At 39.0% G+C, this 15,491-nt stretch overlaps 1 protein-coding gene across 1 annotated transcript in view; it reads left to right on the top strand.

The window, feature by feature from the left end:
• Nucleotides 1–15,491, top strand: part of EPHA3 (EPH receptor A3) — a 223,109-nt gene that overhangs the window by 50,684 nt on the left and 156,934 nt on the right. Inside the window, exon 2 of the mRNA XM_074148921.1 lies at nucleotides 12,997–13,657. Coding sequence (XP_074005022.1) covers nucleotides 13,063–13,657 — 595 coding nt within the window. The 5' untranslated portion in view covers nucleotides 12,997–13,062. The remainder of the gene's footprint in view (nucleotides 1–12,996; nucleotides 13,658–15,491) is intronic.

Raw genomic sequence — 15,491 nt, forward strand, 5'->3', positions numbered from 1 at the left:
CTTGGTTATGAAGAAAACCCAACTTTTAGCTTGAGGATATGAACAAAGTCTCCTAATACAGTGATATGCTGCCAGGTGTGTTTCAGCTGCTCCCACAAATGTGAAGACTTCAGTGGATAACTAAACAGAGAGGGAGAACACCACAGTGGTAATACTAGGTGGATCTTAGATTGAATATTATTGCATGTAACTTTTTACCAATATATCCTCCTTTCAGCCTTAAATTCTCTCTAATACACTTATTTCCTATCACATTAGAGTTTCTTCATTTAACAGTTATGACGGGTTGATTTAAAATCACAGACTAGTAAAACAGCATTAGGAGAAAGTGTACCAAAGTCTGTGTCTTAGAAGGACTTATGTAATGGTAATGATAATTTCACTGTGTGTGTAACTTAGTTGGGAAACTCTTGAAATGCAACTTCCTTCATTTGCAACTTAGAAAAAACTAAAAACAAAAACTGGGGGAAGACCCAGTACCAGCAGGTAATTTCATTGACCTTTGAAAGCCAAATAAAGAAGAAAATTACCATGCTACTTCCTAAATTTATTAAACTTCCAAATCAGATCATTTTCTGTGCTCTGATCTAAGCTGATTGGGATTTATGGGCCTTGCATAAGCGCCTTCAGTGATGTTATGCGGAAAGTGTTTTCATATCGATGAGCTGGTCTGGAATGCATTCTTCTATGATACAGTCATTACAGGATTTTTGTTAATAGCAAGCTTTCAGAGCTCTTGCATTCTGTTACTATTTTGTTAAACTTTTATCTAGTATATATGGGAAAGTTCCACTTCTCATTTAGATTTGAATTATTTTATTCCTAGTCTCAAACTATCCTAAAATATGTGCTAATATTTGTTGGCTGTTTGATTTCCTCACTTCTCAGATTTTTGGCAGCTGTTTATAGAAATCTCTCCTTGAATACATTTTTACTTTCAGTTAACTGAAAAAGTCCTTTTTCTCTGTGTATTGGATACAAATACAATAGTATTTGAGTAGGGTACGTTAGAATCACGTTCAACATATGTGAAAGCTTGATTGTTTCACTGATCTGAATTTGGACGTATTTAACGTTGCAGTAAAAAAATCAACAGAAGATCTAAGTACTGAAACAAAGGAGGCATCAAAGTTATTCCTCTTGTCTTATATCCTGCAACCTGTTTCCCAAGTGTGTGCTTTAGTGGCATACAGATGTTTGAAATTATAGAGTGCAACAGAGAAAGTGTTAGTCTGAAATATAAAGATATACGTTTAATTATGTTATAATTCCCTATTATCATACTGAAAAATGTTTAGGTCAATCTCTCTCCTGCAGTTGTTTTTTTAAAAGAAAACACAATACAAATGTTATTTAGGTAAGTGATGAATATTCCCATGACTGAAACTTTCAATCTTGGCCTGCTATGTTGCCATGAAATAAAGTATGTCAAAAGTTTCATACTTAACACGAATTACATTTTCACTTAATTAAGGTAACAAGCACGAAGTTGTCAGAAAATGACTTGTAGACCTTTTCGGTTCTTTTATAAAGATACAGATGTCTGCAATGGTGATGGTTTTTCTTTTTAGTTGTGGTTTCCCCCCACCCAATATTATGTCTTCAGTTTTTAGTCCTTTCTGAAAGTCTTGCTCATCACAAGGCATCTTTCTTAGGAGATGGAGTTTTATTCCAACATTTCAATTTGAGCAATGCTCATGCTCTTATTAAAGTTAATGGCAAATGTCCCTTGAGAGCAAAATCAAGGATTCTTAGGCAAGTGTCAGATATACACCAAAAACAAATTCAAGATTTGTATTGGGGAGGATTAATTTCCCACACTTAAGATAAATAGCAGGGAGCATTGTGTAATGCTGAAGGGTGCCTAACTATTACAGCAACAAATGTACAACACAATATGATATAATATCAACTTGACAAGGATGTCATTGGAACTGAATTTCTTTGATTAAGACTGTTCGTTGGTAGCACTTCCATTTTCTAAAGTAAGAAAACAAACTTAATGTTTATACACTTCTGGCAAAAAGAAATATGATTCTGGAAAAACTGGAGGGGAAAAAAAAAAGTCAAATACTTTTTAGTAAAAGTTGGTCTCTTATTTTTAATGGAATGAACTTTTCACCAGGAATGTCTGCTTTAAAGTTCTAGTCAGGACTTGTAGTGAAGTGCTGGCAGTAACTTTTTCCTTTTGTTAAAAAATTATTAATTTCACATAAAATTACTCAGGAAAATACTAATTCTAACTGGTGTTAGTATAATATAGAGTAATATCTCAAATGCCTGCTGATCAGTGATCTCAGTACTTCTAGAAATTGAACATGTATTATGCAGCTTTGGAGCGTTTCAGCATTTTTCCAAGTGCTGCATGAAACCCTCAAATGCCTAGCTTCAATCTCATAATAGAACATTTTGACCATTTTCATTTTCTGCTTGCAAATGTAGATATTTCTTTTTTCTATTAAAACCTTAATAGAAGTTCATAGTGTCTATGCTAATCTTAGTAGTTTTTAATACTATGCTTGGCCTGTACATGAAGCCATTGCTTTCTTTTTAGCATAATCTCTGGAGAAAATGGAAACTATACAGGCAAGTATGAATTTCAGTGTGTGTATATGCCAGGGAAAGGAGGATCCCACTTCATAGTTTTTGAACTCAGAGTTTCACAGTTTTTAACGGTTTCACAGAGGAGCAGAGGTCTTCAAAGGCTTAAGTCCCTACTAGAGTTATGAAAATAAGGAATAGGAGGAGACAGAGGAAGAAGGGGAGATACAGAGATGTCATTAATGCTCTCAATGAGGAAGACACTTTTTTCTGCTCAGCTTTTATTAGACATCAGCGTCCATCTTGGAGACCAAGCATGAGACACAGATTTGTAGGAAACTAGGCTTCATTAATTCTGTTGCTCATGGCATGGCTTGTTTGTTTACCTCTTTTTATTGTGATTGCCTGGCAACCAAGGGAGGAAAAAAAAAGAAAAGAAAATATTATTAGCCAGTTGGTATTCTGTCAGTAAAATGTTGCAAAGTTGCATGCACTGGCTATCTGAAATGTGAGATTCCTATCATAATGATCTTTTTGTTTGGGAAGGGAATTGCTTGAATAAATAGCAGAAGGCAGAAAGTGTGCATACACGGGCATGCATACTTTTCTGTCATTGCTCAGTAAGGCGTAATAAAGGTAATTTTTTTTTGCTAGCTGAAAAACTGTACTGCATACTAAGAGCCAGTAGAGGAGAGCAGGGTCAGTTTTCAGTATAAGAACAAAAAGTGTTTTTCAGGTAGAATTTGAAAGGTGATTCTGTAGAGGCTTATGTGAACACCTCACATAGTGAAAAACAATTATACTGACAAAAAAAAAGTATTTTAAAATTAGTTTAGAAATAAGCAATTATTTGACTGCTCTGCTTAGCAAGGGTGGGACATCCTAGCACATGAAGATGTTTTTGCAAGGTTTCAAAGTTATTTCACTCAGTTACTATTTTTCTTTAGATTTCTCAGCACTGTATTTCCAGTCTGTGTTCCCACGTGCACAGTAGTTATGTAGTTTAAGTTATGTTCCATCTAGCCACTATTAAAATTATTACTTTATGTTAAAAGGCAGTTGGACACTACCTGAAATGGTGCTCGTACCAAATTATACCAGATACATCAACATACCAAATTTATTAATGGAGAATAAAATTGTAAATAAATATCGCTAGACTGTTGCTTGAGATTGCCAATGGAGTCTTGGGGAGTTAGCTTTCGGGGTTCCACTGGGGCCTTGAAAAATTATCAAACTCCATTTTTAGTAGGAATTTTATAGTTCAGGAATTTTTATATTAATGTGACAGTAAAAGATAAAATTTACTTTATTGGAATCATGCAGCTGCATATGTGTTATATTGTAAATCACAATATAGCTTTCAATTTCTTAATGTAAACTTAAGAGTTTTGATATGAAGGATAAAAAGTCACAAAAACTGAAGTATGCCACAGGAAGGATGAAAGAATTGAGGAGATCACTCGTGTCCTAGATTCCCACATTGAGGGGGAACTTTTTAGTGAGACTGATCATGGCATCCTAGGAAATGGCCTACATTCACTTCTGTAGATTCCCTTTTGTAAAGAAAATGGAAGAAAAAAAAAAAAAACAAAGCCAGAAGTCCAGCACACTTGGCTAGATCTGTTCTGGAAAAGAAAATCTTTTCTGTCCCAACTTTGTCAGTCAGTATGATTGGAGCATATGAGTTAGACCCTCTCACTGGGGATCTCAGAGATTTTTCTGTACCACTGAAAGCACTCTCTTGTTTCCTACCATCAGCAGTATCCAAAGAAGGTTTAAAAAAATGAAAAGCAAACAAAAGAACACTTTCTAAAAGCCAAATTACATGCTGGGGAGGGAATAGTGCTATGGCACTTTTCCTGGATGTGTTTCAAAAGTGTTTAAGGTGCCTGAAGGCATTAGAGTAATATGATATAAGTACTGTGTAATAATGTGAATTCAGAAATAGTGGTCACACCTCTTCTCCTTCCCTGTTGACAATAGTAACAAATCCAGCACCTAAAGCCTCATATGACAGCCTCAGATTTCCAGCTCTCCGATCATGCTGTCATAAAATCCCTGACAAAATATTATAAATCTCTTTCTTAAAAAAAACCTATATGTATCATCCCTATTGGACTGCTTGGAAGATGGTTCTTTCACTTCATTCTTCCACTACCTAGAAACTGGCTACTAATTTCCAGTCCAAACATACCCAGGACTGATAAATATCCATTCATTCTGCAGCTGCACAGTACTGAGAGGGAGAAATGCCAGTTGGGACACCTTTGAAGTGCAATACCCCATGGACCAGATTTACCCAAGTAATTGCATGTGAGAATTAGGTTTGGGTCCCGCCTTTGTTGATTAATACAGTAAAGTACAGGTCTTTCATAAAGTCATTCTGCCAGCACCTCAACAAATTCTCTTTAAATTCTCAGCCTAACTCCCACCAGCACCCTTCCTACTCAATGGGAAGTTGGGTGGAATGGAATCCTCCCCAGTGCCAATTCCTTCCTTCCTGGCTCAGGTAACCTTCCCTAGGTCTTTCCTAACTCCTGGGAAGGTGCCTGTGCCCAGATTCTCTGCAGTATTTCTCTGCTGTCACTGCTGCATAGTTTGTCTGTCTCTTTGTGACAGCTTCTCCTTCATCTTTCTGCTTATTCCTCTGATACCTTCTAGTTTATCTTTTCCATCTATCTGGAGGATGAAAACTTCAACTGTTCTTACTTTCTCTTAGCAAAGTCTCAACAGGATGAAATTTTTTATGGGAAAATGCAGTATCCTCGGAAATAGATCTATTTTTTTTGAGTTCCAGGTGCGTTTCCACGGAAACTAAATTTGGGTGGCCATACTTTCTTGCTGGATGCTTTCTTGCCCCTTGCATTACGTTCTTGTTCCTGCAGAAATACTAGTGGTTGCATGATGTACTGTTTAGGACAGTTGATTCACTAGAAATTAGCCCCCCACCCCATGCTAGTTTTCCATGGGATAGGAATAGATCTGGGAAGCTGAAGGTGGGAGGAGGGAAAGCTGAGACTGCAGCAGACTGGACTCGGTGCATGAGGTGAAAAGAATTGTGTCCCTTTCTGTCACCTGGTTGCCCTATATAGAGTAGTTTTGAGTTTCAAATCTCTGTTGCATTATTCTCTTTGCATTTCATCGTCTCATTTCCATTTTGGCTGAATTCCTCTTCATGACTTTTCAATCTCCTATTATTTATTATAGCTACCTGCCTTTTGACCCGTTAAAGCCCTTAGCTATCCAGGTTCCTCGATACTTAGAATGCTGTTCTTTTGTTTCTGTAAACTAAGATACTAAGACTCCTTTTAATTACAGCATAGGCACTCTGGACTCTTTATTATAGTTGATTTACCCCCCGCTTCTCAGCAGATCATAATTTTCCTTATGTTTAAAATACCTTAGATACTTTTTGTTTCTAATTTTTTTTTCTCCTCTCTGTGCATCTCTTCTGTTCCCTACAGTAAGGGCACCTTTTCTGTGGCTTTTGTTGTAATGAAGACCTATGTCTTCTATTATAAGGAATATCTTACGTTTTTTCCAGTCTGCTTTTCTCTAAGATTTGAAAATAAACTTATTGTTTATATACCTCTTCTTTTACTTTTAAACTTCTACCTTGTTCTGTTATTGCAGCTAGCTGTTTGGGAATATAGGTCAGAATGTTGCCTGTACAGAGTAAAACTGCACTTAATACTGTACTACTGGATAGGCTATCTGGCCGTGCCGCACAAGAGGCTTGCTTCCTACTGCTGCTTAGCCTCTTAATAGCCAGCATGTTTTTGTGACAATACCTTTCTATAATGCTAACGTATACATTCTCAACTACTAAAGGTTTGTTTTCTTATTGATTTTTATCCTCTGTATAATGATAGTAGATTTTTAGTGCTGAAAAGAAATGCTGTGAAAGGCATAGTCTTGTTTGGGTAGTATCTGATACTTTGTTCTAAAAGCAGCAGAGCTTTTAGAACAAAGTGCAGCATAAGGGGGAGGTGGTGTTACAGGAACAGTATTGTGAAAAGAATAAGAGATGCTAAGAAAGCGTGATTTTGCATTAAAGAGGGCATCTGTAATCTCCTCTTGACCTGAAGTGGGCATGAGTTTAGAAGTTTGCAGCAGCAAAATAATATGGAACTTCTTGATATTGTGTGTTCAGAACAGGTTTATGCTGAGAAGTCCTTATAAATGATGCCTTAAAAGACCTTGACAGGCTTGATAAGAGGGCCCATGCAAACCTCATGAAGTTCAACAAGGCCATGTGCAGGGTCCTGCACATGGGTTGGGGCAATCCCAAGCACAAATACAGGCTGGGTGCAGAATGGATTGAGAGCAGCCCTGAGGAGAGAAACTAGTGGGTCTTGGTGGATGACAAGCTCAATAAGAGCAGATAATGTGCGCTCACAGCCCAGAAAGCCAACCGCATCCTGGGCTGCTTCAAAAAAGCATGGCCAGCGGGTCCAGGAAGGTGATTCTACTCCTCTACTCTGCTCTGGTGAGACCCCACCTGGAGTACTGCATCCAGCTCTGAGGCCCCTGACATAAGAAGGACATGCACTTGTTGGAGCGAGTCCAGAGAAGGCCTATGAAGATGGTCAGAGGGCTGGAGCACCTCTCCTGTGGAGACAGGCTGAGATAGTTAGGGTTGTTCAGCCTGGAGAAGGCTCCAGGAAGACCTTCCAGTACCTAAAAGGGACCTAGAGGAAAAATGGGGAGGGACTCTTTGTGAGGGATTGTAGCAATAGGACAAGGGGTAACGATTTTAAACTGAGATAGATAGATTTAGATTAGATATTAGGAAGAAATTCTTTACTGTGAGGATGGTGAGGCACTGGAACAGGTTGCCCAGGGAAGTTGTGGATACCCCTTCCTTGGAAATGTTCAAGGCCAGGCTGGGTTTTTTTTTTTGTTGTTTGGTGTGTTTTTTTGGGGGTTTTTTGTGGGTTTTTTTTGTTGGTTGGACTTGATGATCTCAAAGGTCCCATCCAACCAAAAATTTTCTGTGATTCTGTATGAGGCTTTGAGCAACCTGGTCTAGAGGAAGGTGTCTCTGCCCACAGCAGAAGTGTCAGAACTTGGTGATCTTTAAGGTCCCTTCCAACTCTCTTCCATCCTTGGAATAAGAATACATCTCTCTCTTGTTGTTTTTGTTTGTTTGTTTTGGTTTTTTTTATTTGTTTGTCCTCCATCTCTTGGGGAGGACTGGGGTAGAGACCATTTGGCCAAACTAGACATACATAAGTCCATGGGCCCTGATGGGGTGCACCCACAAGTGCTGAGAGAACTGGCAGATGTTATTGCTGAGCCACTCTTGATCATTTTTGAGAGGTCTTGGAGAACAGGTGAAGTGCCTGAGGACTGGAAGAAGGCAAATATCACACCAGTCTACAAAAAGGGCAAGAAGGAGGACCCAGGGAACTACAGGCCAATTAGTCTCACCTCTGTCCCTGGGAAAATAATGGAGCGACTCGTTCTAGATGTCATCTCCAAACACATTAAAGATCAAGAAGTTATTGGAAGTGGTCAACACGGATTTACCAAGGGTAAATCATGCTTGACCAATCTGATAGCCTTCTATGACGTTATAACTGGATGGCTGGATGAGGGGAGAGCAGCAGATGTCATCTACCCTGACTTCAGCAAGGCTTTTGACACTGTCTCCCATAACATCCTCATTAGAAAATTAAGGAAGTGTGGGCTAGATGAGGGGCAGTGAGGTGGATTGAGAACTGGCTGTGTGACAGAACTCAGAGGGTTGTAATTAATGGAGCAGGGTCAAGTTGGAGGCCTGTAACCAGCGGTGTCCCCCAGGGGTCAATACTTGGTCCAGTCCTGTTCAACATATTCATCAGTGACCTGGACGAGGGGACAGAGTGTATCCTCAGCAAGTTTGCTGATGATACCAAACTGGGAGGGCTGGCCAACACTCCAGAGGGCTACACCGCCGTCCAGCGTGACCTGAACAGGCTGGAGAGCTGGGCAGAGAAGAACCTAATGAGGTTCAACAAGGGCAAATGTAGGGTCCTGCACCTTGGGAGGAAGAACCCCAGGCACCAATGTAGGTTAGGGATAGATCTTCTGGGAAGCACTACTGAGGAGAAGGATCTGGGAGTCCTGGTGGACAGCAAACTTTCCATGAGCCAGCAATGTGTACTTGTTGCCAAGAGGGCCAGTGGGATCCTGGGCTGCATAGGGAAGAGTGTGCCAGTAGGTCGAGGGAGGTCATTCTCCCCCTCTACTCTGCACTGGTGAGGCCACAACTGGAATACTGTGTCCGGCTCCCTAGTTCAAGAGAGACAGGGAACTACTAGAGAGAGTCCAGCGTAGGGCAACAAAGATGATTAAGGGATTGGAGCATCTCCCTTATGAGGAAAGGCTCAAAGAGCTGGGGCTCTTTAGCCTGGAGAAGAGAAGGCTGAGGGGAGACCTTATCTACGTTTACAAGTACCTAAAGGGTGGGTTGAAGGATGATGGAGCTGGACTCTTTTCAGTGGTTTCCAGTGATAGGACGAGGGGCAACGGGCACAAGCTGGAATATAGGAAGTTCCATTTAAATATGAGGAGAAACTTCTTTACGGTGAGGGTGACAGAGCACTGGAACAGGCTGCCCAGGGAGGTCGTGGAGTCCCCTACTCTGGAGATTTTCAAGACCTGCCTTGATGCAGTCCTGAGTAATGTGCTCTAGGCAACCCTGCTTCAGTAGGGGAGTTGGACTAGATGGTCTCTAGAGGTCCCTTCCAACTCTGACAATTCCATGATTCCGTTTGTTTGTGTTTTTTTCTCCCCCCTAAAGAAAGTAATTTTGTAACTATTGTAACATTACAGAGCAAGTTGAACACATTACAAGTGCAGAAATAAACCAACTACAAACATAGGTGTTTGAGAAACCTTACTTAACAGAAAAAACTCATGGGTCGTGGAAGGGAAATTGTCTTGGTGTTCTTGGTAATCGGTTTAGAATTATGATCACTTGGGGATGGCAATGTGGTAGCTTACTAGGAAAAGTTGCAATGTATGAGCAATGCAAAAAATACTGCTTGTTTTTTAGTTTTATCATAATAATTATTGAAGTCACAAATCTACTTGAATCTTGTACATGTTCTATTTTTGGATGCTCTTCCTGTAGTTTTATTGACCTGTATCATCTTAACTCCTTCTAAAGCAATAGCTGCAATCTCCATGGTTATGTAACAGTTAAAGTATTTTGGTCAAGTCAGCACCCAATGTGAGAATGGTGCTTCCGTTCAGCAATGGTTCAGCATTAAATGATAGGTGTTTTGTTGTTTATATAAGAGGACTAAATTGTTTCCTAGCAATTTGGTCTTCGTTGCAAATTAATGAAGTGATAATTGCACATTGCAACTTCTAGGTGAAGAACATAGTAGTGGTGCTACCTTTATCATGCAACCATACATCTACATTCAGCTGTCTGTACAAGCATGTTGGACAAATAACTTGGGAAAAAAAATTGCAATGAGGCTTGTTCAGAAAAATAACATCTGCTGTGGATATGTTTTAAATTCTACAAGTTCCTGGTTTTGTTTCTGTCTCCCACTGGACGTGTAAAATATGTTGAACTGATTAGAAATTATATGGAAGAGAGAATAAGTAGATCACTTAGGAATCAGTGTAAGCTGCTTTGAAGGTCCATAAAATTATGTTTCATTATATAATCTTATCTAGTTTCATCCAGTTGTTGTAACTAGATTTTTATTAGTGCAGGTAAGACCTGTAGTTAAATAGGTACATCCAGCTTCGTAGGAGACAAATTAGGGCATCTGAATGGCTTTTTGCCACAGGATTAGGTTATTGGCTCAGGGACTGTACTTGTACGAGGGCATCTGTCAGAGGAGGGTCCTCCACTCAGTTTTGGGAACTTGGCGGAGGCTGGTAGCCAGGGTCCATCTGCCTCTTGTGCAGGCAAGAGCTCATCCTTGTATGATGGCACCCAGCTCCCAAGTGGCCATGAGCTCTAGTGCAGGGACTTGGACTCAGAAAGTCCCGGTACTGCTAGCTGTCTTTGGCAATGTAGCATATTATGGCTTGCTGCAGCATTTCAGCCGCTGTATACACATCCAAGATTGTGTTTTTAACTCTGTTGAACTAGTCAGGAAGAGATAAAACTTGTGTATAGTCAGATCTGTAAAGTGAACTAAAATAAACTTTGTTTCAATTAAAGGAAGAGTATTTATACTGCTTTTATCTACTGGTTTAATAACATGATTTAAAATCACAATTTCAGTGGTGTGTGGACAATTTCATTGTGCAGACCAGCTCTTAGTCATAGCAAAACTTCCTTAAGTCAGTGGGTTGGGACTGAGAACTCTCAGATGTTACTCTGATGTGGCCTTTTTTTTTTTCCTTTCTTTCTTTCTGTGTGTGTGTGTGTATGATGCGTGTCTTGTTAAACCAGTGTCCCAGTTTGAGGCCTAAGCCACGATAACCAGGAAACTGTAAAGACAGTTAACACATCTACCTCAGTTTCTTTGTTGGTAGAGTGGGCATAGTATTTTTCTCTTGTAATGTTTGCTCGGCAATACACTAAGATCCTAGCAAAAGGTGCTTAAGTAAAATGACTAATTGTTAGACTGAGATCTCAAATGTAGCATTGATGTGACTTGATTTTTGAGGGAAGATGTTTTTCTGGTAGAAGTTCTTCTTTGTCTTCTTCCCCCAAGAGTGGCAGTGATTTCTCACAACATACTTAGTTCCGTCTACTTCGCATTTCCAGTTTTTGTACCATGCAGCAGCTCTGCTTGAAGCTCTGCTGCTCCCCAGCTGCGCTGCACCTGGTAGCATGGGGCAGCATTTGTGTGTTTTGCAGAGGCTGTGGGTGACAGAGAAGCAAGGATTTCTGTAGCTCCTGTGCTATCGTGTGCTCTGTTAGTATGTGCTTCGTTATCACAATAGGAGTTTACCTCTTTTGTTAGTGTAATTAAGTTTGAAGCGTAGAACAGAAGATTATAAGCTTTGGGGGGATCTTACCAGTGTGGGTAAATGCCTGATGGAAGGGTATAGAGAATATGGAGCCAGATTCTTCTCTCTGGTGCCCAGTGAAAGGGCAAGAGGCAATGGATACAAACGGAAATGCAGGAAATTCCATTTAAACATAAGGACTGACCTTTTTACTCTGAGTACAATCAAACACTGGCATAGGCTGCCCAGGGAGGCTGTGAAGTCTCCATCTTTGGAGATACTCAAAAGCCTGACTGGACAGGATCCTGAGCAACCTGCTATGCCTGACCCTGCATGAGCAAGGGATTGGACTAGAATATCTGGAAGGATTTCTTTCAACTTCAATAGTGGTGTGATTCTGTAACAAGTATTGTTCATTGTAATAAGAGTTTTAATTCTAATGCTTCATCGGTAAGGCTCTTCATTTTGTAATTTAAGACCCAGAATATAAAGCAGCTGCGGTTTTTGTGTGGGTGAAAGCTGAAGAATTGTGATCTTAAAAAAACAACACCAAAGTCAAAAAAATTGGTCCCAATCATTCATCCAGGGAGAAAGCAAAGAAAGATCCATCTTAAGCCACTTAGTTGTGTATGGTAAATGACTAGCAGTACTTATTTACTTTTAAGTACCCCTGTAGGATTTCTTTTTTCCTGTAATTAGTAAATATTCCTCTCTGGTAAGTGTGACTTCAGAAATCAAGTAGGACTGTTACACGAGTAATTCACAAATAGGAAAGCCATTCCTTCCTTACTTGTCTGTGTCAAGTAAGTTTGTCAGCTGATGACTGATGTAAAAACAAATGATCACTATGTATTCTTCAAAAACCATTTTAGCATCCTAGCCTATATAGTCCTATAGAAGATTTCAGTAACCAAGAAACTTACGGTAAGTTTGCAGTAATTTTTAGTAACTCTGGAAACTGGGATAAGCTTGCCTGTTTGGAGGACATATATCCCAAGAAAAATCAATTGTCATGCTTTGAATAAATTTAAAACTGTAACATTTTATTGTGACTGTATGGAATTTCAGTGGGAGCTATTGGCTTTTGTTGGTAAGATTTTAAATCTTGTTTAATCTTTGAAATACCGCTTGATTCTAACAGTGAAAATGTGATGATGTACTAGTGAACCTCTTCTGTTTGAGGTGAGTGTGGTTGTAGGAAAGACTTGGGATCATGAGCGAAAGGACAGTACTGCATATAGCTTAAGAAGTAATAGGGTTTTAATAATGCAAAACAGCTGTAGCATCTGTTTCATGCCATCTTAAAATAACTGGGCAAAAACTGACTTCTTAGTGGTGAATTCTGTGTTTATTTAAGATGTTTATATGTTTTAACAGGAAAAAAGTAAGTGCAAGTTCAATCAGACTTTATTGTCTATTTTATAGTGAGGTCTAAGCAAAGTGATTTTTTTCTATTTCACAGCTTTTGTCTCTAAAAGTGAGTTTTATTGGTATAATCATTAATCTTAAAATATTTTCTTTTTTTTTTTTTTTTTTTTTCAGTGGGAAGAGATTAGTGGTGTTGATGAGCATTATACTCCGATCAGAACTTACCAAGTGTGCAATGTTATGGATCATAGTCAAAACAATTGGCTGCGAACAAACTGGATTCCACGCAATTCAGCTCAGAAGATATATGTGGAGCTCAAGTTTACCTTGAGGGACTGTAATAGTATCCCTCTAGTTCTGGGCACTTGCAAAGAGACCTTCAATCTGTATTATATGGAGTCTGATGATGACCATTTGGTAAAGTTCAGAGAGCATCAGTTTACAAAGATCGACACCATTGCGGCTGATGAGAGCTTCACCCAAATGGATCTTGGGGACCGAATTCTCAAGCTGAATACAGAAGTCCGTGAGGTGGGACCTGTCAGCAGGAAAGGCTTTTACTTGGCTTTTCAAGATGTAGGTGCGTGTGTTGCCTTAGTCTCGGTGCGAGTGTACTTCAAAAAGTGCCCTTTCACTGTCAAGAACCTCGCCATGTTTCCAGATACGGTACCCATGGACTCCCAGTCACTGGTGGAGGTGCGGGGTTCTTGTGTCAATCATTCCAAGGAGGAAGAGCCACCCAAGATGTATTGCAGTACAGAAGGAGAATGGCTAGTGCCCATAGGGAAGTGCTTGTGTAATGCTGGCTATGAAGAAAGAGGCTTTGCGTGCCAAGGTAACAATGCCCTCCATGTTCATAGTTCAATTATTAACAGGGGTTTCACTTTACGTCCCTATTCTGTGTATTGGGTCGTGTTAATTTTCTCCAAATTTTTGAGAGAAATAAATTAGTTCATGATATCACCATGAAAAAATGGGGTCTATTTAATCTGTGTAAATAATTTGCTAAAAATATTTAATAAGGGTCAAAAATTGATTTTTAGTGAATACAATATGTAGTAAATTTAGTCTTTCTTACCAGTCTCGGACTTCCTTTCAGTAGATTATAGTTTTCTCAAATGCATTGTTTGTGTCAAAATATTTGATTTTTTTTGTGTGATTTTTTAAAACTTCGTGGCTTGATGTATAATATTTGCTACTGAGCTGTGTTGATTAATTGGGATTGGTAAGAAAAAACTAGGTAGGGTTGTTTCAGGTAGCATAGTTACTAAATGCAGATACATTTGAAAAATTAATATTTGAACTTAAAAATTGCATTTTCATGAATACTCATATATACTCAAAATAATTTTCTCCAAACTTTTGGTTTCTGCCAACTGTGGTTATGTGAATGCTCCCAAGAACAAGGCTACACCAGGGATTTTGAGTTTTTCCAGAAATGGTCTTTTAAACATTAAAGAAATACATATTTTATTTACCTAGTTTTAATATCAACCAAAATGATGGTGGTCTACATTTTGCTTTTTACAAAAGTATGTTTTTAAAAGTTTTTTGCTAATTGAATCTTAAACCTCTTTTCACAGAGCGCCTTAATGGGTGCTGGCTGTGTCAAAGGGTCTTCCATTAAATAATTAAATAGAAGTTAAACAGTAATATCTAGAAATACCATGGATGGAAGGAGTAGTAGCTGAGATATGAGGGTTGTGTATCTAAGTTTGTGTACATGTGCGTATGCGCATATCCATAAGAACAGAAATTTAAAGTTTTCTGAGCATGGTTGAGAGAGCACCTAGTCCTTTTTCATTGGTCCTACAGCAATCTTTATGTCAAGCAGGCAAGTCCTGGGAATCTATCAGGAGTCCACCAAACAATAGCCAATTCATTGTGAAAACTGCTGCTCAGATTATGGTGACTTTTTCTCAGACATTGCCAGGAAGGTATGGGAGAAAAGGGGCAAGAGTGTGTTTAGTTTGGTTTTGCTTTTAAGTATATTTTAAATTGGTTTTGCCCTCAAAATGAATAAACTGGGGAGCTGAGTCTTCTGAGTACACTTTTTGGCGCACTCTGCATATACTCAATATTAAGAACAAGTTAAACTCTTCTGTTAAGAGCTGAATCCAGAAGAGGATATTTTATTATTCAGAAATGCTTCATAGCTCCTCCTATAGCTACACTTAAAAATGCTAAAATGTTAGTGATACCTTTTCAACCACTCTGTGTAGTCTTGCTTACTACAGAGCCTGTGTACTTGTAAATGTTTGAAAGGTGTTGGTTCAGAATGTGTTGCACATAAGCACAAAAAGAGAGTCACTCCAGAAAGTGTAAGACTATAATTGAGAAAAATTTGAGCTAAACAAAGTCAAATAAATTCTTTTATTAAAAAAGTGCTCAGATGTTTGGGATAGGCAAGGCAGCTCCTATTGAGCGAGTGTGCATCTATGTGTGAGTATATCTACATGATTTGGAAGGCATAAAATCAGGCTATAGGACTACTACCTTTTTCTTTCTTTTTTTTTTTTTTTTTTTTTTTTTTTCCCCCAACCCTTTTTGGTGGGTGTGGTTTGTTTTTTTTTTTTTGTTCTTGACTCCCTCACCAACTGTTGATCAGGGGAGTGATATATGATGAAACCATTAACAATAGCGACAGGTCTTTCTGGTTTATTCTGATT

This window comes from Numenius arquata, chromosome 1 (assembly GCF_964106895.1).
Source record: "Numenius arquata chromosome 1, bNumArq3.hap1.1, whole genome shotgun sequence".
Lineage (NCBI taxonomy): Eukaryota > Metazoa > Chordata > Aves > Charadriiformes > Scolopacidae > Numenius > Numenius arquata.